The sequence below is a fragment of the Asterias rubens genome, chromosome 4 (genome assembly GCF_902459465.1).
Source record: "Asterias rubens chromosome 4, eAstRub1.3, whole genome shotgun sequence".
NCBI lineage: Eukaryota > Metazoa > Echinodermata > Asteroidea > Forcipulatida > Asteriidae > Asterias > Asterias rubens.
The window spans coordinates 14,515,346-14,540,940 of record NC_047065.1 but is presented as its reverse complement, the minus strand read 5'-3'; the positions used below and the strand labels follow the sequence as shown (position 1 = coordinate 14,540,940).

Sequence of the window (25,595 nt, the reverse complement as noted above, 5' to 3'; positions counted from 1 at the left end):
ACCCCGTATTGACATGGGTTGCATTTTACGTGACTGGGCGATGGTGCGTCAAATGGCGGCGCCACTGGCACCATTGTGTTGACTGAAGAACATTAAGTGTGATCACGTGGTAATCACAATGTAAGTACAATTATGCTTTTAATTGTTGGGAACATTCCATGAGAATCAACATTGTCACCATCGTTTTGCTATTATTAACAAAAAGAGAGGCAAAGCCGGCATCTTGGCGAGACAAACCCCCAACACTGTCAATTTGTTGGAAAATTGCTTCACCGTAAACAAATAGTTGATAAACTTTCGTTTTCCATGATTTTATTTTCAAAAGAGAGTAAAAGAAGGAACATAATCTGTCTTTTCCAGCGTTCACGAAGGAGTATACAACAGCTGTTAAGTTCCCTGTGTTGCTCGACCGCGTCGGCGGTGCTTACTAAAACTCGTGTCGTTGCCATGACAGAGACCTCTAGCGATCCATGTTTTTGTGTCATGTTTCAGCACTCCTTGCACGTAATTTACACTCGATATTATCATTTTTGTCATTTGCAGACGACGAATAATAATTAATCGGCACTTGGATGCCATTTTCATCTCACTTGCTCCTTCGCCCGCTGAGAAATACCCTCCCGAAAGCGCGAAAACGGTAACTGAGCCCAGTTTGTATTACTAGAGTAAAGAAATATAAACAAACTAACATAAACTTTGCAGACTCGTCCAACAAGTAGATTTTATTTCGTTTTAAAAGCGTCAAAACACACCAATCTGTAGATTTTTTTCTTCAACAAAAATACTTTTCTGTGTTCTGGTATTATTTGAGTTAATTGGGTGATGTTTAAGTGAGTATAATACTGTACTGTTAATTACATTAATTATTCTTCTTGTTGTACATGTAAATTAGGCTCTGTCGGGTTCGAGGCCAGACAGGTCGTGGGTTAACCGATCGTGCCGAGATTTCGTTTGCAGACGGTGCGAGTCAAATGTCTGTCGATTCTTGACTCTACTGCCGCCTATTTCATGGATTTTACAGTTCTTCTGAGGATATACAGGTCTAGTTTTTGCTTGGATGTGGCTGTTTGTGCTGGTTTGGGGGTAGGAAGTTGCCACGCTGGATGAGAAAACGCTGAGTCGGTTAGAGACCAAGAGCGGCTGTTTGCTCACGCGTCGCTTGGCAGAGACGCAGGGCTCGGCATTGCCGACAACGCAACGTGATAAGTGTCTAGATGGTCTATCGTGTGTTTTCCTATGCTACTTGTGCCTGTATATTTTCCTACGGCGAACAATGACCCTTTTTCCAAGCCCGCCCTCAATTATTTACTAGAGGTGGAGGATTTTTTTGGGTGTGTATTCGAGAAACTAAAACTTGACTTGGTATTTTTAGGGTTTTCTATTTCAGATTTTGAGCGAATACTTCCCTCTTTGTAACACCAAACAATAAGATTGCGCCAAGGAGATTCTGCAGAAGAGTCTAATTCGGTATGAATGTCTGGAGCATCTCGCAAAAAAAAAAAAAAATGAACAAATTAGAAGTTTGAACTTCAGCAGAAAAGTCGGCTGCTAATTGAAAAGGAAAAAACAACGCCGCTAATTAATTCTAATAATTTTAAACGTCCGTACCCGCGCAACATGTGCTGGTTTGTTTTTTTCGAATCTCAAAAGTCGGTTTTAAATAACGTCCTAATCAAAAACTAATCACATCGGTACACATACAAATTATTAATACAAACCTCAAGTGGATAACATTTTTTCCTCCTGTTTTCAAAAATTTACGGTAGAGGTCTCTTGCCTATTCGATGGATGGAGCAGCAATTTTTGGCGGGCTGATTTTGCTTGTCTAGGCTGGATTTTCTTTTCAATTCAAGAAGCGGGTTGGCAGCGCTATGTAATTGCCAGTTAAACCCACTACACGGCACTGCACTTTCGGAGTTTCTGTATTTGAATAGAAACAATGTATCGACCTGTAACTGAGGAAATACCCCCAGACGAGATCGCGCTGGACACCCCTGTTGATGGGGTCGCACCGGTTGGGGAAGGAGTTGGTGGAGAAAGACCGTGTCCCGGCGGTGGGGAGGACGGGGATGAAGACCGGCCCGTAGCGGATCATTCGGCGGTGGCTGACCCGGGTGTTGAGTTCAGCTCGTCTCGGTCCAGCCCTGGACTAACGGGACAGCATCAGCCAAGGAACAGAATACAGTTGAAATGGGAACCTCATTATCTCACCACCTTGCCAGGAATTATGAAAATGCTACAGCTGGTGAGTAAAAGAATTGTTGATTATTTGTTAAAGAAATTGTAAACTAAAACAATTAAACTCCTACCACAAAATGTGTACTTTTTTATTTTGATGAATTTGTTATTAATATTAATTATAAACTTCCCTGCTAGAAATGCATGCATATAAATATGTACTAACAGTATAAAAAAAATATATTTTACCATATTTTTCTTAAAAATTAAATTGTTACCAGTTTTTTGAAGCAGATTCACTTTTATTATTTTGTATTTATTTTTTAAATAAAAACAAATTAAAGTTTTTCTAAATATTAGGTCATTTTCACCCTATTCCTAAAAACCTAAAAATCTTAGTATTTTCATCTCCTTTGTTTTTATTCAAACTTATTGCAATATTAATTGTAAGTTGTCAACAAATCCCTGTTAATTAATGTTAAGAATAATTAAAAACAATTAAAAAATAAAATTCTGCAAAATTTTAATATAAATAGGCATTCATAAATACCACAGACAGTTTCTCTACTCCTATTGGTGGAGAGTGTGTCATGTGGGCATGTTAAAACCTGTGATAATGACCAGCTGGAGCTGTTTATTACAAGCTGGCTTCTGCAAGATTATCACGCGGAACGCAATTCATAGCTATAGTAACAGCGCGAAATCTATCTGTAACCATTCAAACAAACAAATAAGCAAACAAACAAACTGTATTTTGTTTACGCTTTTTAACACAAGTGCATTTATGAATGGGAATAAAAGAGTAGTGATTCGTTCTTAAATGTCCATTTAAAACCTTGCAGGATCGTTGCCGTGCGATCGGCTGCTGACCCTGCCGGCTTTAAACGGCCGTTGAAGAACCCGTCGCTTACCCTTTATTCCCTGTTTCAACAATGTTCTACTAGGTTTGATTTCTAATTGCACACGTAAGCAGCAATGAAAGTGTTTATTATTATTTCTCAGTGGCTTGGCTGTAACTGTTACTTCAATGGGCCATATTTTTGACCGCGTGAGGGCGCTCTCAATCACTTCCGGGGGTATATTCATTCATACCCAAAACAGTTTTTAAAGATTGGAACACATTATAACCACAGACATCTAATCCATCACAGACAATAAGACTTTTAAAGGAGCCGTTATAATCCACCTCTAAAGCAAATTGAAACTACGGCGCAACAAAAGTGACAGAACGCCTATTAATTTGTGCAGGGCGAATCGCGTGTACCCCCGGAAGTGATCAAAATACTATTTATAGCGCCCTCGCGCGGTCAAAAATAAGGGGCATAGACCTCATTGCAAAGAGAGAAAATGCATTCAGACATTGTTGTGTTGAAAAAATCTACCAGAAATGGGAGGAACCCCTCCCCTCCGTAGACATGACAGGTGTTAAATAAATGAAACAGGTAAAAATAGCTAAACAACCTTTGGGACATGCACATTTTTGGAACCTCACAACCCTTGTTCTGAAAAAAATTACAATGTGTAAATTAAACAATTTCATTCATGTTTTGAGTTAGTGATTTTAAGGTAGGGACAGTAAACCCATAACCAGACAAGTCCGACAGTCAATTTTAGTAAACAATTTTATGAACAAAAATGTTGTTCAACTGTTGTGTGAATTTATTTCATATTATAAGAGTAAGACAAAACATCTTTAATGCTTGTTAAAAAAAAATTAAAAACAGCTAACTGTTTTTCTGGTCTTGCTGGTGCAGTAAAAAAGTTGACTTACAAGCATTGCTGTCTGGTTGAATAGAATTCCTCCAAGATTCGAGCCCTGTATTAAATGGATGTTGTAACCTAGATTATCAAAACCATATTCCAATATCAGAGTTGTTGCTGCTGTGTTTATTTATTGTTTGAAAATTTTAATTGATTTTTATTTCAATTGTCTCAGTTGGTAACTAAAAACCTTCTTAAATGCTCTGATTCATTCAAAGCATTCTCTACACAGTTGGAGGTAATTTGTGCACTACTTTTTCAAGGAAAAGAACAGCCCATAATTGACAGCTTTGAATAAAATATTTGACAGCTAATTTAAAAGCATTTTCATGGATCCCGAGGGGGGAGGGGGGTATCAAGGCCATGTGAAACAAGGAGTTAGTCTTTTAATAATGAGTAACTGTTGATTTTGTTATGAATAATATAAAAAAATTAGGCCTCAAGTTTTTGTTTTTTTCCCCCAGAAAATGTTTTGTTTGGGTGAAACAAAACGAGTCATAGTTTACATAGTTAAGCGTCAGTTCTTATCCGTTTTTTGTTTTGTTTTAACGCAGCTTATCGTGGAACTGTATGTAGGTTTTCTTATCCGCCAGATATGCTAGACGTAGCCACCACCGCCCCCTCAAAATATTTCTTGTGGTACTATGCTTCTGGATAAATACACAAGAGATGGCAAACACAACAACGCCTATAAGACCTTTTGTGAACTTTACTCAAGTGGAACTGGTGATGGTTTACTTCCTTTACTGTTTATTAAAGTCATGTATGACATCTTTATGGAAACCTCCTTCCCTCTAGGGTACACAATTTAAGGTAAAATTATTTTCCAGGCTGTGGCTGTTGGTGATTTCTTAAAAAAAATGGTGCCAGACCAATTTCAAAGATTGTAGACACCCCCCCCCCCCTTCTTCAAGTTCCTTTTTGGGGTGTCTGTGATCTCAGGTGTAATGTGGTCTTGACAGAGAGACGGTTGTGTGGTTTTATGGAGCAGTCCAATGATTGATCACTGTGTTGATTCAACTATGATTCAACTACTACAGTGTGTACTGTATGCTAGGGCTTTATACACTACATCACCATGGACTAAGCACCAGCGTGCTCTGGATCGTGTGTTTTTTGCGGTCTGAAGCGTGGCCCCTTGGATGATAAATTTGGGGTCTGAAGGAACGAGTTCCGGACCTCAGTCCTCAATCAGCCAAGGGTCGTAAAGTTATTCCTTTGTTGTAGACAGAGAAGGATGCGTTGCTTTTCGTGTAATTGGTGAAGGGTTTTGGCTTCAATTTGACTTGCAATGTTTAGTTTCCAAATGAAATCCCATTAGATTACAAACATTTTCGGCAGTTTAAAGTGCTTACAGCAGATAAAATGACATTTTGGACCATTTAAATGTAAGCATAGATTTTCCCCACTTTTTCATTTATAAGGTTTTGTGCATTTTTGTACAGAGAGTTATTAGGTTATATAATAGTTCATTCATGAACTCTGATAAAAATGGCATTAATTTTGAAATGTACAGACCCATTTGTTTTCAATGTCCGTCATGTTTTAAATATCACTCTAACAGAATAAACATTCAACATGAGATGACGTTTTACAGCATAATGATTTATAGCAAGGTTAATAGAAAATGTTCCCTATTTTAAATGAGGAATAGTGCTAATAGACCCCTTGCAACACAGAACACAATACTGCACAATAGGCATGTGATCATTTCCACCATTTTGGGAGGCAATTCCGTTGTGTAATAGTTTGACTCCCAGCAGATTCTGGAGAGGATAAGTGAGTGTGCCTCGCAACCTGCAAAGGGCTGATGCATCTCCAAACTCAACCTGACCTTGAGTCCCTCAAGGTAATTAGTTGGTTAAAACGATTGTCACCTTCCAAAAAGAAAGAATAAAAATACTCTACAGTGTTGTTTTTGGGTTACAACATATTACAACTCTTTTTACAGTACAGAGCCAAGTCCTAGGTAATTCCTGGAGAATTTTAAGCTCACCTCTACCCCATGTTTGTGTCACACTTGATGCAACCCCAGGGATAGCTTTGTTATTTTCACACCAATATTATCTTGGGTTTTAACTTATAAAGAACTATTTAGTAACAGGGACACCCTTTTTTTCATTCTATCACAAATTTTAACACATGTCTACATTTTGGCTAAAACAAAATATGCACTACCAGTACAGTACATGATATAGCATAATCACAAACTCCTTTCATGTACAATGCACGTACACACATTGCTCACGTGTAAAGTGAAGATTTATGCACAGCTTCAAGTGTATGGATAAGTACTCTACATGGTACAGATGACATGTACATGTACTATATGTTAGGAGTATAGACGCAGTAGATGCTGTTATTAGTTGCATGAGAGACTGTTATGCATGTCCCTTTGTTCTTACTCCTGGCATGGTTGCCTTGTTCATGAATGAGACAGTGATTAATGTTGTTGATACCCTGCGATGGTTAACCTCTTTGACCCTATACTCCCAGGCTTCCATCCTTGCAGACGTCTGATGATGATGATGATGATGAAGTCCTCCACTGGGTGTCCTTGGGATGATGAAGGGTTCTTTTCTGGGTGCTGACTGGGGGGGGGGGGGGGGGGGTGGGTTGGAACAGGGCAATTTGTAGGAGAAGAAATGGGGGACCAGCAGTCAAAATACATTGATACTAATCTGTTATGTTTTAGGCTGAACTTCACTGTTTTTCTGGCCACTGATTTAAGAAGTGAATAGGCCAGTTTACCCAAAAAATTGTATGAACAGTTAACTAACGCTATTTTGAGGAGTCAAACATTTAGGCGCAAAATGGCGGATCGTGCTAGTTCACTCAGGATCGGATTAACCACTTGCGAGGTATATTTGTGTGGAAATTTACATTCTACTTTTAAAAGATCTTTCCAACCATATATTCATTTCATAAAAAATTATTCGATTTCCCAAAGTACCCAATTTGAAGGCAAGGTGTCTGAAAAAATCCCAACCCAGCAGAAGAACACGTAGCTTTACTCTGCATCGTGTATAAACAATGTGCAGTATAACCTAAGCTACATGGAACTTGTTTAAACTTGCAATGCAAGCTAAGCTAGACAATCCTACCTCCATGGCTAGACCAACACATGGTAAAGAACACCACTGTTAATTTTCTAGCATTATATTTCATTACTACTCCAAGGCTGGGGGTTAATTGAGAACCTTTTGATATAAAAACAACTCAACAAACGTTTTTAAAGGCTTTAAAGTTAGGGTATGCTTTTGGTAATTGTCAAAGACATGTATCCTCAACTTGGTGTGCCCCATGCATAAAATAAGAAACCTGATCGAAAATTTGAGCTCAATGGGTCATTGAAAGTTGCAAGAAATTAATGAACGAGAAGGAGTGCCTTTGTTGCATAGAATTGTGTGACTTCAGATGCCTGAGAAAAGCGTCTTGCCTGAGGCCTTCTTTGATATTCAAATTTCTGAAAAATGACCTCTTTCTATAAAACTATGTTACCTCATAGGGGGCTACTACCAGGTCTCCAGTGCTCTTTAGTGTTTTTTTTATGGTCAATAACTTGTGGAGTAATTACCAAAAGTACACCTTGCCTTTTAAGAAGACCTAAGGCCTACATGTAGAATACTGTAATGTTAGTTTTTCAGCAGTTTATTTCATTACTGGATTACTGATCTAAGGTTGGGGGCTATTATCTTTCTGGTAATATTATTTAAAAACCTCAACGAGTTTGGCACTATAAACTGATCTACAAAATAGTGTGGCTTGAGATGATTTTTTTTATTAACAAGTTAAGGATTTCAGATTTAAAACATTCATTTTTTTTGTAAACTTGATACAAGATGTTAAAAAGGAATCCTTTAAAAAAAAACTCCCCTCTAACTTGAATATTCCCATGTGGAAGAAAACTTTTGCTGAACTCTCCCATTCTAATCTTCCTGGATCTATGAGTTTCTTTTCCAGTGTTGCAGTTCTCGTCTTGTCACATAAGCATTTCCACTTGTTGTCTTTTTCATTGGTCTGTTCACAAGAAAAACAATTTTCACTGTTATTTTCTCAGCAGAAAAGCATTTTCAGTGGTATTTCTCACTGGTCTTTTCACATGAGAAAGGCATTTTTTTCAGGTCTTTTTGCAGCAGAGAAGCTTTTTTCACAGCGCCTGTCTTTCCACAGCAGAAATAAGTTTTCAGTGAAAAAAGCATTTTGGATGAAACAGAAGAAAAAATAGAGAAAAGGGAATAAAAGTATAATTTTGATATATATTGATGGCGGCACAAAGATCTTTGTGAAATATTCCATCACTTCAGCATAAACAAAATAAATTTGTGAATATAAGAAAAACCACTGCAGTCTAGTAATAGGAAAAAAAGTATCAAAAAGGACGCGGTGGTGAAACAATAAATTGCATAAAGCTCCTATAACTATGCAATCATGTCTTTGCAGCATTGGAGCATTGGGGCTATAAATCCACAGGGAGACATTAATCTAATCACATAGGGTCAAGGTGGAAGAGACCCAGATTCATCTGAATTGCAAAATGTTGCATCTAGAACCCCGACATTGATACAAGAAGAATTGTGGGGCTCACGCAGGGGGCGCAGTCGGTCCCCTATACACCCACTGTCACAGGTTATTAGCCTCAGGGGTTTAAAATGGGTCAGAAATAGGCATTTGTGTCGTACTAGACATGGGGGTTGTTCCAACCTGTTTGCTATAATAGGACATATGGTTGTGCTTAAATACAATTTTCATAATGTTGTTTTATTTCAATTTTTTTTAAATATAGTTTGACTAATGATAAGTTTGTGGTGCAGTGAATATATGGGGCAATTGTTTTGACATGATGTATATGTCACAGGCAATTGATGCGTTCTGAATTCTGTTGATTCGTAACAACAACACAACAACATTTTTTTTTAAATTGTATTATTTTGTTTGGTAGACTGTTAGAGTTAAGGTTGTGGAAAGATGACCCTGCTCCACCCCAACCACTGTTAGATGTCATAATTGCGTCAGGATAAAGGATAATATTATTAGGGTTACGGGTCAAAGCCAGTGTTATTTCTGATGCTTTAGTCATTTAACCAAACTATGATGCCTCATGGTGAAGTTAATCAACCTATTGTTGTCCTACTGCTTATTGTGTTGAATAAATGTTAATGTTGACTACTGAAATTGCTTAAATGCATTTTATAGGCTACTTAAGCCTGGTTCAAACTTCCTGAGAATGCGAATGTGATAAAAATTCTGACATCACAGCACTGTATTTATTGCGAATGTTTCACAGGAGTTAAGCACATTTAAATTTTTCTGTCACTACTATTTGTTGCAAATTTGTGCTGCCAAAATTGGTATCGCATTTGCATTTTGCATGAAGTATGAACCGGGCTTTACTAGTGTGTAATAAAATGGAATGTTAAACCGCCTTTTAAATTGAATTTTGTGAGATGCAAGGATATTGATGAAATAAATAACAGCCATGCAATAATCAAGTGTCTTAGTAAACCCCTCATGTCTTTTTTTACACTCTTCTTGGTATTGTGGACATCTTTCCTTCCTTTAATTTACTTGCAATTTAATTCCGCGTTGTAATTGAGCAATTTTGCAGACCTCATGTTTTCGAATCAAAGCTAAACAGCTTTCCTCTCACCCTGCTATACAAACATAATTTCAGTCCTGCCTGCAGTCGCCAGTTCCGTGTTCAAGGGGGGTTGTCCAGTTGCCCCTGGCAACCCAAGGTTCACCAGGACAACATGAACCAGCGAGGTTCTAGTGAGGATCAAACCGTATCGAGGGTCGTTTTTGTTTGAAACATCAGAAAACAATGACACAGTGAGATACCAAGTGTAGAAGGAATTAACTACCTTAATTAAAAACTATGACATGAGACCCCATAAAAAGAACCACCTTAATGGGTCTGTGGTGTGTCAGGGCCGAATCCGACAAGAGCACTGGTCAATACCTTACGTTTAGGCATTCCCTTACGAAGCTTGTGCAGAATTTTTGGTGCTTTTGCCCTGTCAGTGAAAAATGGTGAACGCAAGCGTAGAATTCTACAGAAAGCAGAGCCATGAAATGTCCCCTAATAGATGTTGGTGATTTGGCTCTGGACATAAAAAATCCTTTGTGCAGGGGAAGACTTTTGGAGGGGAGACGTTTGGATGGTCCTTTCACGTGCAATATTGAGCATGTGCATGCATATTCATAGCCATGAAAAGAACCAATATGTCTGCTGTCGCCAGTGTCTCAAAAGTCTAATGCATTGTTTAGTATTTTATTTATAAAATTGTGTTCTGGGCTTAAATAGAGCAACAAGCAGTGTAGGATTAAATTGTGTGCAGGTGACTTCACTGTGTGAATTAACCTTCATATTTCTGCCACTGGTCTTTGTCAACGTACCCTGTGTTATAGCAATTATGAATATCGATTTTCTTTTGTATCGGCCTGTGGGGGGGGGGGGAACTGACTATTTTCCCTGCCTCCCTCATTTCGTGCATGGTTCAGGGTACATCGATTGCAACAAGCAAGCAAGCAAGATAGCCTCTGTCTCCAATTTTGTTTTACTTACATGTTAAAGGTCTTCATGCCAGGATTGAAAATAAATTACACTTTGCAAAAGGGCAGTTGTAAGTTGACTGAGTGTGCATCCAGAAAGCAACAAGAAGTGCAACCCCAGTATCAATCTAGACCCTGGTGTCGATGTGATGTTGAGTGATACATGTGTGATTTTGCTTAAAGGAGGGAGCGTGGGGTCTCGTCCAGGTCTCTTGTTATCAGATCGAAGGGAGGGCGGGGGGGACCCTCAATGCTGGTCAGCTCATCAAGGCGCTGCATCACCGTCCTCCTTAATAAGCTCCATCAGGTTTATAATATTTACCATGTGGTGTGTTTAAATTTAATGTATTTCATTTGTTATGGTGGTCTACTTTTTAAGGGGGTGGGGGATAGGGGGGCCTGGTAGTTGAATTAGAAATGAGGGTAACATGAGGGCTGGGGAAAGAAAGAAAGAAAGAAAGACTGCATTGTATGGACAAACAAAGAGTTGATAAATAGATTACATTTTTGTGTGGAAAAATGTGTTCCATTTTTATTGAATTTGTTCCAATTTTGCACACACTTTTGCACTTGTTCAATTTGATTTTTTTTTAGAGAGCCAGTTTTTTTGGGTGATCAAAATGTTTGCCTCTCTGTTTCATTCGCTTTCAATTAAGGAATGCAAAATGCAAAGTGACGGCTCTATATGCATTCCTTAGAACCAGTATTAACAACTTTGTAGAACTATTTTCAACATTCTGTAAAGTAGTATCTTTTAAATGTACCAAGATGATATCTTTGCTGTAACTTTGTTTAGCTTACAAACGAAAGTAGAAAAAACAACTTTTTGTACAATTTTGTGTAATTTTTTTGTTAGATACAAGACTTTTCATATATATGTTAAATTACTTGAATGTGTGTACGCTAGCAATTTCCAATTTCCAATGGATCTTCACTGCTGAATAGATGTACTCAAGTGTGTCTCATTCTTTACCCAATGAAGCTGTAAGTCACGGGACGAACATTGTACATATCGGGAAGGCTCGTTCTGCCCCCCCCCTCCCCACCCACATCAAGAATAGATTTGTGCAGGTTCAACAAATTCAAACTTGTAAGCTGTTGGATCGTCTTATTTTGACTTAGGGAAAAAGGCATCAGAATGCCTCGTCTGTTTTGCTTGCATTGTAGGCAATCAAACAACAGAGCCAACAACAGGGCCCACTTTCATAGTGTTGCTTAGCACAAAAAGTAGTTATAAGCAAAACAATTTTGCACACCTGAATAATAATAATAATACCAATTTATACCGCGCTTAGTACTACGTTTCTAATATTAAAGGTAACCAGCCAAAGTATCATTCCTTACAAACCGTCTGTGACTGGTATCCTGCATACTTTTGTTTAGCTAGAAGACTGGTATTCTGCTTACTTTTGCTAAGCAGAAAATGTTTAAGTGCTGTGTTCTGTGAAAAAGCCTGTAGGCCTAAGGGTCTATGTCTTTATTGTGCTTCAATATACGCCTCACAAAGAAGCCAACACTCACTCACTCACACGATTGACCCAAGTTGCCGCCGCATGTTTGAGACAGGCTCGATGTCTAAAGCCAACCCTGCCTTTAACTTGCATTGGTTCAGCACGGAGGGTTCATGGGGGCACCCTGATGTACAATTTGTCAAGTAAGTTCAGAGCTGGTGACAAGCTGGTCACATCAGCTATCAGTCAAAGAGGGTATGACCCACCGTGCCTTGGCTTTTCAATACTGAATGAAGCGTGGCACATGACACACTGCTTTGGATTTATGGCCTTTTGGGATCCCTCTAGGGATTGTTTGCTGAAATGAAGATCCAGATGATGGGTCAAATACCAAGGCATTTAATTTTGGGGACATTCCCTCTTATTATCCTTTTGGCTTCACCTCAGTAACCCCCCCCCCCCCACCCAGCCACCCCCCCCCCCCCTCACCCAGCCACCCCCCCTCACAAGTACAGCATTCACCGTGGATGAGTTGAGTTGCGACTGGCTATGAACCCCAGAACAATTTTCTTGCCTAACTCTTTTACTACAAAATTTCAATCTTTAGTAGTCTTCTTCCAATACATTGTTGCGTGTTTTTAAAATACTGAAGTTATCCAAAACCTGACTTGCTGACGAACCGCTATCATCAGATTTACTCCAGTGATTAAACGCCCTCTACCCTGATGGAGCCTTTGTGATGTGTATTTCATAACTTTAAGACAATAACCACAAGACACCAAGAGTACACTCCTTTTGTGTCATGTTACTCCTCGCCAATGACTTTGGAAACCCTTGTTAATTTTTTCTTTGGTGTGAAATAAGTTTTAACTGCCCTTGTCCTTGGGTTTACCAGTCAGGAATTAAAGATAAGGGTTCAGCGTGAGATAAAACTGTATTGCTGTTATTGAAGTTCAAGGCCTTTGAAACTGACCAATATCTTCCCCATCAGGGTATCTTCTTCTTCCAGGTAAAGTGCAGACAACAGACTGTGAGTAAGCTTGGGCGATATCACGATATAATCGAACATCGCGATATTAATTTGGAAACGATTTCGATATCGGATGGATTTGGTTTTAATCGAAATATCAATATATCGCGATATATCACGATAATCACGCTAATCGCGATAATCGCAATATCGATTCAATATCGCGATGTATTTGCTAGCTGAGACATCTTGCACCCCATAGGTTTGGAGTAAAACCAGAAGAATAGGTCATTAGAACACCTCTCTTAAGCTATGACTGTCTCTTCTACAACTTTCACTTGGAGTTTGAAGACTGATGATGTCAAATTTCATTAATTGCGATTATATCGAATATCGCGATATATTGTCGGCGATATATCGTGAATAAAATAAATTGATAACGCCCAAGCTTAACTGTGAGGTTGGTGCGCTCCCCCTCGGAATATGTGCCCAGGCAGACAAAAACAATCTCATGTGCATAATATACAGTGTAGTGGGGTTTAAAAAGCAGAGTGCCTGGTGGATGATTCTTTCCCTTCTCACTGCTGCCTTGAAGGAATTGAGTGTTGTAAAGTCACCAGGATCCTTCTTTATTGCCACAAAATATCCGAGCAGAACGTGTAACAATGTTCTGCCAAAAGAATGTTCTGCTCTTAAGTTACAGGATTGTACAGCTCGGACCCAATGTCATAGAGCCACTTTAATGCAAAACGCAGCTAAGCAAACATTTTGCATACAAGAAAAAAGGTTAGCAGCCCAAAATAATTCCATGCCACTTGTAGCCGTGACTGGTAGCCCTGCTTTGTGCTTCAACCAGAAGCTTGCTTAGCTGTATTATAGCTGAGTATGCAGTTGGATAAAATTGGGCCTCCAGTTATTTAATCATCATTCATAATATGAAAGCTTCTTTGAAATTGCAATGGTTTTACTGTATACTGACTGTCCTTAGAATGCCCAAATTAGCAGTTTAGTTGTGTCTGCCAACTTTTGTGCAGCATACAACATGTGCAGACATGTTTTTGAATGCCATAAAACCACAACGAATTACAATTACATTCCTGGGACCACTGGAGGTCAAAGACTAGTAAGCCAAGATTTCCTGCACCCCCTTAATGTCAGATCTGGATTACAGGTACATTCCGCATTTAAATGTACATTAAAATGAAATCATGGTTACAAGTGTGGGTTGTTTCTGAGTTATTGCAGGTTGCAGCTGCCTTGTATTATAGACCTATTTAGGCTGCTATTTGCTAAGTGGCTCAGTTTTCTAAATGACACTGTCTGATATGAAAAGCAGGCATTGAATTTCATCTTTGTTACTATATGCATAGTCATAATAGCTGCCTGGGTCTGAGAACACAAGATTTTTCTGATTGAAGCGCCCTTTGCAAAGTAAAAATGGCCTTGCCCTCACAAGGACAAAGCAAGGAAGATACTGTAGCACTTCCAGACTAAATAATTACAGTATTACCTAAGTAACTGCATGAACCTTCATAGCAACAAATTAGATAAACCTTGCCATGGGTACGCTCAAGAAGTTGTTTCTTACAATGGTTACCCATGCATTTTTGTTGATGTAGTTAGTCTGCAAGTGCTACCATATCTTCTTTGAGAGGACAAGGCCATTTTCATTTTGTATAGTGTGCTTCCACTGGAAAAGTCTATGGGAACATTTATGATGGGCACCAAGACCAAAACAAGGGCAACAGAGTCCTTAGCCTACATGTTATTCCAGCCGTTAATTTCACAAAACTCTTCCTAACTTAAGACTAGTCTTAGGACTTAGGACGAGTCCCAACCCTGCACTGTAGCATGCAGACCTTAAAGACATTGGAAACTATTGGTAATCGTCAAAGACCAGTCTTCTCACTTGGGTGTATTTCAACATATGCATAAAATAATACTGTGAAAATTTGAGCTCGATTGGTCGCCAGAGATGCGAGATAACTATGAAAGAAAAAAACACCCTTGTCACACCAAGTTGTGTGCTTTTCGATGCTTGATTTCGAGACCTCAAATTCTAAACTTGAGGTCTCGAAATCAAATTCGTGGAAAATTACTTTTTTCTCGAAAACTATGTCACTTCAGAGGGAGCCATTTCTCACAATGTTTTATACTATCAACCTCTCCCCATTACTGGTTACCAAGTAAGGTTTTATGCTGCTAATTATTTTGAGTAATTATCAGTAGTGTCCACTGCCTTTAAGATTAATCCCAAGTTAGGGTGAGTTACTCGCCCTTACTCAAGATAAGACGAGTCCTAACTCTTTGTGAAATCGACGGCAGGCCTTGGAAATGTTGGCTTACTTTACTTTGACTTTAAGCCTATATATAAGTAAAGATTTAGAGACCCAGGTTTTATTTTAAACACAAACCTTTGCTTGTGTGCACCTTGGAGAACACCAATTTGTGTGGATCCAGTTAAAAACAACTCTAGGGCCCTAGAGTTTCTTATATTCACCTTGGTGTTTTCCCTTGCAAAGGAGAATTAATTTCATTCACAAATCTTCGAGTAGTATATTGCTTTCGCAGAGAGCTGAGCAAGTCGATGCGTGACAAACAAATTTCCCCATTTCAAGAAAAAACACCAGTCAATTCAATAACCAGACAAATCTTGTTTAAATTGCTTTTCCAGAAGGGGGAACCAACCCTATCTCATTCCGCAGATTACTTATTGTAATCAACTTTTCCAAATTGATAACCTGCCTTTCATTCGCCACACACTTGAGATCAACAAGATTTGCATGGTGAACATTCCTTCACCACCCCCCCACCTTTTTTCTGGTAAGTGCATGTAATGTCAATGCTACATTATGTACTGTATGTTTTTGGTATATAGGGTTGCCAGATAAAACATGGGATTTTTTTTTTCCACCAGAAAAACTTGGGTTGAAGCTACCTCCATGGTTGAATTCACTTCCTGGAATGTCATACTTGTAATACATAGACTAAAATAGGAAACGAAATATCACATTGTAATACAAAAGTGGAAATATTGTATTACTGTTGTGTGTTGTTATACAAACTGCTAAATATGTAATACATAACACATGTACATGCACTGTGTGCAGTACTGCCTACCTGTATTTTGCTCCCTATTGCTCTATACACACAGTCTCTCTCACATTGGCAAGCATTTTTGTGTGCAGGGTTGAATTCACTTCCTGGAATATCATACTTGTAATACATAGACTAAAATAGGAAACAAAATATCACATTGTAATACAAAAATGGAAATATTGTATTACTGTTTTGTGTTTTTATACAAACTGCTACATATGTAATACATAACACATGTACATGCCCTGTGTACAGTACTGCCTACCTGTATTTTGCTCCCTATTGCTCTACACACAGTCTCTAGCTCTCACATTGGCAAGCATTTTTGTGTGCAGGGCTCTACTAGCTGTACACTGTGTGTAATAATCAGAGAGCAAAACCTTGCTCTATGGTATAATGCAGTGATATGTGTAATTGGATATTTATTTTTATTTTTAGTCTGAAAGCCCTTTGAAAATGTTAAGTCACGAAAGTAGCATTTATTTTGATAACCTCCCAAATCAACATTGCAATTCTTTTGATTGCATGGCCCAAATAAAATAAGCAATAGACCATGTAACAAAAACATGTGACATGTGACATATTTACAAAAGAGCCACAGAGGCTCCCCCCCCCCCTTGCAGGCATGATTTTGTGCACAGCTTAATAGAAGAATACATAAAATATTATGTGATGTAGATGGACCGTTTTTTTAATCATCACCATTTGAATGATGAAAGGAGAGCACATCTCTAAACTTGGTCAGCTGTTTTTTGTTTATCTCATCTGCCTAAGAGGCCATTGAATGTACATGGTGGCTCCATCCCTGTCAACAATAAAATAAACTTCACGAAAAAAACAAAACCGCCCAATTTGCAAAATTTTCAGAGGTTGATTTTTGTGGAGTGTTCATTGAAAACCAGAGGACGGGTCGGGTATTAATTTAATATTCACAAACCCCTGATGTATTATCCCGATATATGCTTAACTCCTTCAGGCAGTAGTGTGACATGCATTGATCGAGTAGTACGCAAGACGTACACGTTCCTCGGTACTGTAATGTATCACACACTCCTGCTCTATGCACACACTGAGGTAAACGGCACTCTTGTGCATGCATGCATGTATTGTCAACAGTTGCTATGGCATGTCTTCTGCCACAGTAAGCTGTGGCAATGAAATAGATACTGTTCTGACTGAGCAGGGCCCAATTTCATAAAGCTGTTTACCGATAAGCAAATTTTTGTGCTTACTGTGGCCAAAACATGTGTGTACAAAGAATAGCAGATTTGACCAGTTCTCAAGTTAGCGGAACATTTCTAAGTGCGCTTCCTCGTTCACCATGGATTTGCATTATTACGTCACTCATGTGCTAACCTCGGGTTTGCTTACGGTAAACAGATTCATGAATAGAAATTCTGCTAAGGGCACTCCTTAAGCACAAAAAAGTCTTGTGAGACTGCTGACTCCGCTAGACCACTCCTCTCCTGACTACGGTCACATTTAATGGGGAGTAGAAATCAGCAACCAATAGTTCGAGCGAGAGCAGTGATCTCGCGAGAGCAGTATTCGATTGCTGAAACCTGAATAATCTGTACATGACTCAACTATTTCACCGCGGCAGACCATTCACGACTTGTCCACAAATCTAATAATAACGAAGACTTATATAGCGTACGTATCTACCAAACAAGGTACTCAAGGCGCTGAGTATGTACAAACTTTCAGAAAGATAGGTTATTGCAGTGATGAATTTTGAGACCCAATTAGTTAGCACCTTATAATGGTTTACAAGGTGCTACGGCGCATACAGCAGCCACAGCCAGGAACACCGGGGCGAACCCCTTCTCTTTTCGATAAGTGCACTGGGTTCTTTTACATGCGTTACACAACACATGGGACCAACGGCTTTACGTCCCATCCGAAGGACGAAGCAATAGTTAAGTGTCTTGCTTAAGGACACAAGTGTCACGGCTTGGGATTCAAACCCACACTCTGCCGATCAGAAACACCAGAGTTTGAATTTGATGATCTTAACCGCTCGGCCGCAACACTTCTACTATCTACTATCCATCTGGAAATTCAGGCCAACACCTTGAAGAACAATAGGCTACTCCATGGCTATTGTGATTCAGTCTAACATTCCAGACCAGACGCTACCTTGCATTGTTATGTTATTCCCACTGTGAAATCACAACTGTTGTTGTGTCTAAGTAAATGGAACATGTCAGAAAGGCAGTTTTTTTTTAAGAAAACAGGTTGCAGGTAATCACCAAGTTAATATTTCAAGTTTTTACACAATCTTACATGAGGTATAGTCTGCCTCTGATCCTTTGATAACTTTGTATCTTGTGCTAGGGTACTAAAGTTTTTCATTTTACAAGCAGGGGTCCGATTTTATGAAGTATGTAAACACAAACAAACTTGCTAAGCAAAGAAAAGTATTGCTTCACATAAAAAGGTTACTGTCAGCAAACATAACACATTGACATTGCTTTGACTGGTGCCCCACTAAATTTATGCAAAGCAAAGAAATTTGTCAAGCAGTTTTTCTGCCTCTGAAGCTTTATGAAACTGGATTAAATTTTTGTGAAATCGTCAGCGAATATTAGGGGATTTTTGCCATGAATTGCACTTAACAAAATATCAAACAAAGTGACGTTTTACAGCGTTTTAATGTGAGGATAGAGACATGTTACTGTTGTTATTCCCTCCACCCCCAATTATGTTACTTTGTTGTTTACAACGCCAGTGGTACACTGTTTAGCTAGACTATTTTAGTGGTGGGCTCAGAATCCAATTAAGTCAGTCCACCAAGGGCATACGATTCAACAAAATTATTCATGTTTATTAGTTATAATGGGCCATCATTGATGAAGTGTAATCTAGGGGAAAACTAAGCTGGGCAGCACAGATATTTTGCTCAGAGTGCAGGGCAAAATTTGTTAGTTCTTGGCAGGCTGCACCGTTCCTGCACCGCCCACCATGACAACAACACTCTGTTGACCACACAAAACATGGTCACTGCTGCAAACACTTTGTCAGCTCTACCAATCCTGTATCATCATATTTTTATAATAAAAGAAGTGTGAATTTCAGTGCATGTAATAAATTCAAGCTGCTCCTAATACTAGAGCCAGCAAGGGTATGCCCAAGGGCACAGACAATCATAACCACATGTGATCTGAGGTCTAGAGAGTTAAAGTAAAGGCACTGAACATGTTTGGTAATTGTCAAAGACCAGTCTTCTCACTTGGTGTATCCCAAAATATGCATAAAATAACAAGCCTTTGAAAATTTGGATTCAATTGGTCTTTGAAGTTGCAAGAAAATTATGAAAGAAAAAAAAACACACTTGCTGTACAAAATAAGGTGCTTTCAGATGGGAATAAAAGACTTCTGGCCAGAAGTCTTTTATTATTGTAGTGAGAAATTACCTCTTTCTCAAAAACTACTTCAGAGGGAGTCGTTTCTCGCAATGTTTTATACTATCAACAGCTCTCGTTGCTCGTTACATGCTCATTATTTTGAGTAATTACCAAACGTGTACAGTGCCTTTAAACCAACTGACTGAGAGTCTCTTACTACCCACAGCTTGGACCATCCAGCCACCTGTCCACTTGCCCTTGCCAGACATATATGCAGCGTCCTAACCTTGGTAATTGGGCCTATATAATAAACCACAGCTTCATCAGCAAATTGAAAAGGTCTGTCATCTTTAAATTACCCACTTGTTGGGTTTCAGAAGGTGATGTTTACGAACGACTTTGGTTGGCAACTTTTCCGAATGATGTTTTGCTGAAGTTTTTATGAATTTGTTGTGTAATTTGCTCCTTCAAAACATCCTCAGATGGAGTTAGCGCACAAAAAATGCAATACAATGTTATTGTTATTATTTGCATGCTGGCATAGGTCGCTTCATGTAGTATTGTTTCTGGAGACATTGGGATCTCTGTTTGACCAATCAGTCCATGTGGATTTAATGAAAGGTTCATCCCCCTTTCCCTTAAGAGGGATCCAAAAATGATTTGAATGCATGTCAGATTTTGTTTTCGCGATCATAGCGTTATGTGGCAGACCTAGGCCAAAGAATAGACACTCATTTGAATTGGTTTTAATAAAAAGATATTTATAAAGCGCCAAATTGCCAAAAAGGCCTCAAAGCGCTAGATACAAAGGTAAAAAGCAATTTCCAAAATACAACATGACAATACAGAGGGTTTCCGAAGAAAACAATTGTTGTGTATTCTACTTTCTTGTTAAATTGAAGAATTTTATTGAATAGTATTTTTGTTTAAAGGCAGTGGACACTACTGGTAATTACTCAAAATGATTATTAGCATAAAACCTTACTTGGTAACGAGTAATGGGGAGAGGTTGATGGTATAAAACATTGTGAGAGAGGGCTCCCTCTCAAGTGCCGTAGTTTTTGAGAAAGAAGTAATTTTCCATGAATTTGATTTTCGAGATTTAGAACTTGAGGTCTCGAACTGAACAACTTCGTGTTACAAGGGTGTTTTTTTCTTTTCTTATTATCTCGCAAGTTCGATGACCGATTGAGCTCAAATTTTCACAGGTTTGTTATTTTATGCTTATGGTGATGTATACACCAACTGTGAAGGCTAGTCTTTGACAATTACCAATAGTGTCCACTGCCTTTAACTGCTTGTTTGAAACGCGCCTAAAGAAAGTTGCCAGGAAGCGCGGAGAAATAGGAACCCATTATGCATTTTCTCCATATTTTCTTACAACAAACCACTTACACAGTTCTGACTATATCATAAATGAAACCTTTAAAAGTGATAGTGGGGGAATTTATTTTATCTAGGGCAGTGGGCACACAGGGAAGCTGCAGTTACACATAACATAAACACACAAACTGTATCTGTACTCGTAAAATGTATTCGTAGTCTTACGAAACCTATCCACTACCTACCTACAATGTACAACCCCTTTAAACCCTTCAAAACTCTGATTGGTTTCCAATTACCACAGGTGGAATTCCCCCTATTGTCTATGACCCCCATCTTGCCATTCACCTGCTGGGAACACCCAGCCAATTTGGTAAAAATAGCTCAAGCAGAGAGAGAGAAATAGAGAGTCCATTACACAGGCCACCAATGCCAGAATGTACACAGCTGGCTTGTGTGATGATGCCAGTCATTATGTAACAGGTGTGATGCTGGTAGTTTTGTGGCGGTGGGGTTTACATACATGTAGCCCAGTGTCTGGGAGGAGTGAGTGAGTGACTGCCTGGAATGTTGATTAATGAGTGTTTAGCTTGGGTTGTCCTGATCAGGTCAAACTGCTACTGTTAGGCTAGGCACAGGTGCTCTAGGTTATCAGGCATCAGACAGGGTTAGTGAGCTGGGACAGCTGAGAGGGGGGGGGGCAGTTGGTCCATAGTACATGGTTTTGTGCTAAGACCTCTCTGTGGTGAATGGAAAACCAGTGTGTTTACAATTTTAGAATGACCTTCAGAAAAAAATGCTGGAGTGATTTTGATGCATGTGGTGTTTATTTGGGTTAAATTACATTTTATATACATAAAAGCTGCTATGACGCCAGGTTCTTTGCAATTGGGGCTACCCTACCCCTGTAGTTCCCCTTCAAATTATTTTTTAATGTTTTTGTGTAAATTTGTAAAATAGAACAAAAAAACTGACTTGTCATGCAAAAACACAAAATTCCGCAGAGGATTGTTTTTGATTGAATAATCTTTAAAGTTTATAATGCCCTACAAATTCTAAAAGCCTTGTCTGTGGTGTAAAAGCCTTTATGTTTTGAACTTGTACTAAATCAAGCCTGTGATATGTCAAAGAGTTGCCTGATTGCTAGGGGATTTCTCATTGATCTCCTTGGCCTTGTGATTTGTTTTTCGCTTGTTGAACATAAAGTCTCTAAACTTCAACAAATCTGGCCGGAGTTGCCTCTGCACCAGCCAGAATCTAACTATCCCTCGCACTCTTAGTAGAGCAGGGGACCGGTCCTTCTCAGTTGCTGGTCCCCCGATGCTGGAACTCACTACCAAATCCTATTTGCAACACAAACTCACTCCAGACATTCAAAAGTAAATTAAAAACACACTTGTTCTCTTCTCGTTCATAAACTTACTTTCTCGTAGCTTTTTTTTATACCAGGGCATTGTATCTTTGTAAAATGCGCATTATAAGTCTTATTTATTATTGTTTATTATTATTGAAGTTATTATCAAGAATAGCTAGTCATTGTATTACTAAAACTTCTCTAATCATTTTGGTGATGTGGGGTCTGTAAATCATCTGTAACCGTCTGTGAATTTAAAGGAACACGTTGCCTTGGATCAGTCGAGTTGGTCTTTGAAAAGCGTTTGTAACGGTTTGTTATAAAATGCATATGATTAGAAAGATATTTTAAAGGTAGAATATAATTATCCACACAAGTAGCACTCAAAATTGCGTGGTTTTCCTTTTACCTCGTCGACAAACACGGTCAGCCATTTATGGGAGTCAAATTTTTGACTCCCATAAATGGCCGACCGTGTTAGTTCGCAAAGTAAAAGAAAGTCACGCAATTTTGAGGCATATTTGTGTGGATCATTGTATTCTACTTTTAAAACATCTTTCTAACCATATGCATTTTGTAACAAACGGTTAGAAACACTTTTCAAAGACCAACTCGACCGATCCAAGGCAACGTGTTCCTTTAAGACTAACACCCTGGGATGTCAGGTCGGGTCATCCTCTTGACCAAAAGGAGACAGACATCAGGATTCTCCCCATGATGCTTAATCATATCAGGCTGATAGACGCGTTGCATATCGATGCGCACACTGAGGAGCAGTTGATATGCCAAACAAAAGTAGTCTAAAAAAGTTTTTTTCATGTTTTTTTTTTTCGTTACCAATTTCACAAAATCAACAAGTGTGCTCCAGAATTCACATTAGCAGACCTACCAAGTCTCACGCATTAGGCGTGAGACTCACGCATTTGGGCTGTCTCACGCGCCACGCACAGCTTTGAAAAATCTCATGCATAGCTGGCCTCTGGACTTGGCATATCTGCATTAGGACATCCAAAACCAAGATAATTTTTTATAGAAAACACTCAAAAGAAAAGACTTTGTTTCAATTCAGCATCCTTTGGCTGAACTTCTAAAAATGTGGGTTCTGAAACCTGAAAGACGATTTGATTTGACCTATATTTTCAGTCTCCTGTTTGGGGGTATGTGGCTCTTTGGTGCAAAAATGCAAAATACAATCATTGCAGGCCCCTTCCTGTATGTTTAAAGACACTGGACACTATTGGTGATTGTCAAGGACTAGTCTTCACAGTTGGTGTATCTCAACATATGCATAAAAAAAAAAACCTGTGAAAATTTGAGCTCAATCGGTTGTCGAAGTTGCGAGATATTGATGAAAGAAAAAAACACCCTTGTCGCACCATGGTCACAAAAAGCTGTGTGCTTTCAGATGCTTGATTTCGAGACCTCAAATTCTAAATCTGAGGTCTCAAAATCAAATTCATGGAAAACTACTTCTTTCTCGAAAACAGCGTCACTTCAGAGGGATTTGTTTCTCACAATAATTTATACTATCAACCTCTCCCAATTACTCGTAATCAGGAAGGGTTTTATGATAATAATTTTGAGTAGTTGCGAATATAGTGTCCACTGCCTTTAAGTCCATAATTTTGACACTATAAAATATGTAGTCCTTTGTGAAAATACCTGCCATGCCATGACAGAACACAAACAAAACAGTATACAAAGGTACACATTTTCATTAACATTCATTTCAATGACTTCCGACAAGCATGATGGCCTTTCCAAATGTTCCTGTCCAGCATGCAGTTGCCTATCACCTCATACGTAGGTCAGGTTAGAGTCTTCACATAGTTGGTTGATCATCCTTTGATGTATCTTTTGGGCCTTTCTCTGCTTTGCACTAAAAAAAAAGATTAAAAACAATTTTGTTGTTGTGCAAGTCGCCAGACACACAAGGCCTAGGGTTGAAACAGCTTGGTTACCCCTATTACAGTCCATACAGACGTAGGCTTGGGGTATCATCCATCTGAAGCCTGGCCGGCAGAGCAGAAAGCACTACCTCCCGACATTTACATAGCAAGTGTCACGACCGGGGATTCGAACCTACACTCTGCTTATTCTTAACCGCTCGGCCATGACACGCCAAAATTATTATACTCTCTTTCATTCTGTTGGTCCCGGCCCAAATATGACACCAGTTGATTTACATTGTTTGTTTGCAGTGTGACTATTTTTATACATTTTCAATCAAAGCAACAACAACTCTCTTTCTCTCTCTAAGGAGGGACAAAATCTCCTCATGAAGTATTGCGTAAATCTGATTTTTTTTTTCTCAAATCAATTTGTTTTTTGTTTAGTAGTAATTTTTTGTTCCCAACTTTTAAGGTTTATGTAAGCTGTAACCCGGAATGACAGACCAGGGCAGTGCGTACCACGTTTTTATGCAACAAAGTTTAATGTATTTCATTCATAATTTATTGCTGGCATTTGTGGAAATATCAAATACTCATTAAAGAAAAAAAAAAGAGATGATGGGTTTTAAATGGATTTATAGCTATGCTGGGATGTAAAAACCATCTGGTTAAGAGAGAGAGGGGGGGGGGGGGCTGTATAGATTTGAGGGGGAGGGACTGTAGATTCAAGGGGGGGGGTAGAGGCTTGCCAGCATATGCTATGAGAGTATAGTCCTACCTATTAATATTATCTTGATCAAGGAGAGCTAACCACCTACCGAAGGTTACAGCGGCTGATATCAAAGAGTCACCAAGCGTCACCAATTTCTGTATATATATATATACTATACACAGGACATGTTTATGCTTGCACAATTACTGGAAACTAGGATTCATCACATCATTTATGTCTTTTTTTTCCTTGAATGTACCTATAGATGTGTGACAGTTTTGGCTTCCCTTGTGGCTCATGCCCCTGTCATGTCTGCATGATTGAAAGCCCATTGCAGTGAAGGTGCACATTTTACAAATTAACTGACAGAACTTCTGAGGTTACTGAAGGAGGGTAATAGTTTGATTAAATATGAGGGGGATACGCTGTGCCCCATAACAGGCATGGCATAACAATAAAAGCAGGGTCTCAGTCACAACCACAGGCATTGTACAAGACATTGTTTGTTGGCTGGTAACATGATCTGTTGTGTAGATACAGCCTTTTCTAATATAATTTCAGACTTTTTGGCAACAAAACACAAAGACACGCTATTAGGGTCGAAAAGTCAGCCCATTAACTAATTACTTCATTGATACCATTAGGTCCTACTGGTTGGGGAGAAGTTTGCAACACCTAATTCTATTTTCTCTATTTTTTTATTTTCTCGTCAGATCCTGACACTAGTTGCCCTGATATGCGCCACGTCCATCAGTTATAAAGGCATGTACTATCTGTCCCTCCCGGCAGCGTGGAAGTTCAGGGTGTTTACCTTCACCTCGGTGCTGTCTTTGCTGTCTTGTGTAGGGTTCCTCTTTGTCCGTGCCACCAACCTGGCAAGAGTGTTGCCGGTCGACTGGCTTATGGTGGTAAGTTCACGATCACATCTTTGTCTTCTTTTCAAGATTGTTTAG

The 25,595-nt window shown here is 39.0% G+C and overlaps 1 protein-coding gene across 1 annotated transcript; it reads left to right on the top strand.

The window, feature by feature from the left end:
* Window positions 1-946: 946 nt before the first annotated feature.
* LOC117288961 lies at window positions 947-25,595 on the top strand. Its single transcript, XM_033769837.1, has 2 exons — window positions 947-2,245; window positions 25,356-25,595. The coding sequence occupies exons 1-2, from the start codon at window positions 1,940-1,942 to the stop codon at window positions 25,593-25,595; spliced, it is 546 nt and encodes a 181-aa protein (XP_033625728.1). The 5' UTR covers window positions 947-1,939.

Excerpts from the sequence above, each read along its gene's own strand:
- LOC117288961 (XM_033769837.1), top strand. The coding sequence starts at position 1,940 with ATGTATCGACCTGTAACTGAGGAAATACCCCCAGACGAGATCGCGCTG. Across the intron at positions 2,246-25,355 it reads TTATGAAAATGCTACAGCTG|ATCCTGACACTAGTTGCCCT; the intron begins GTGAGTAAAAGA and ends TTTTCTCGTCAG.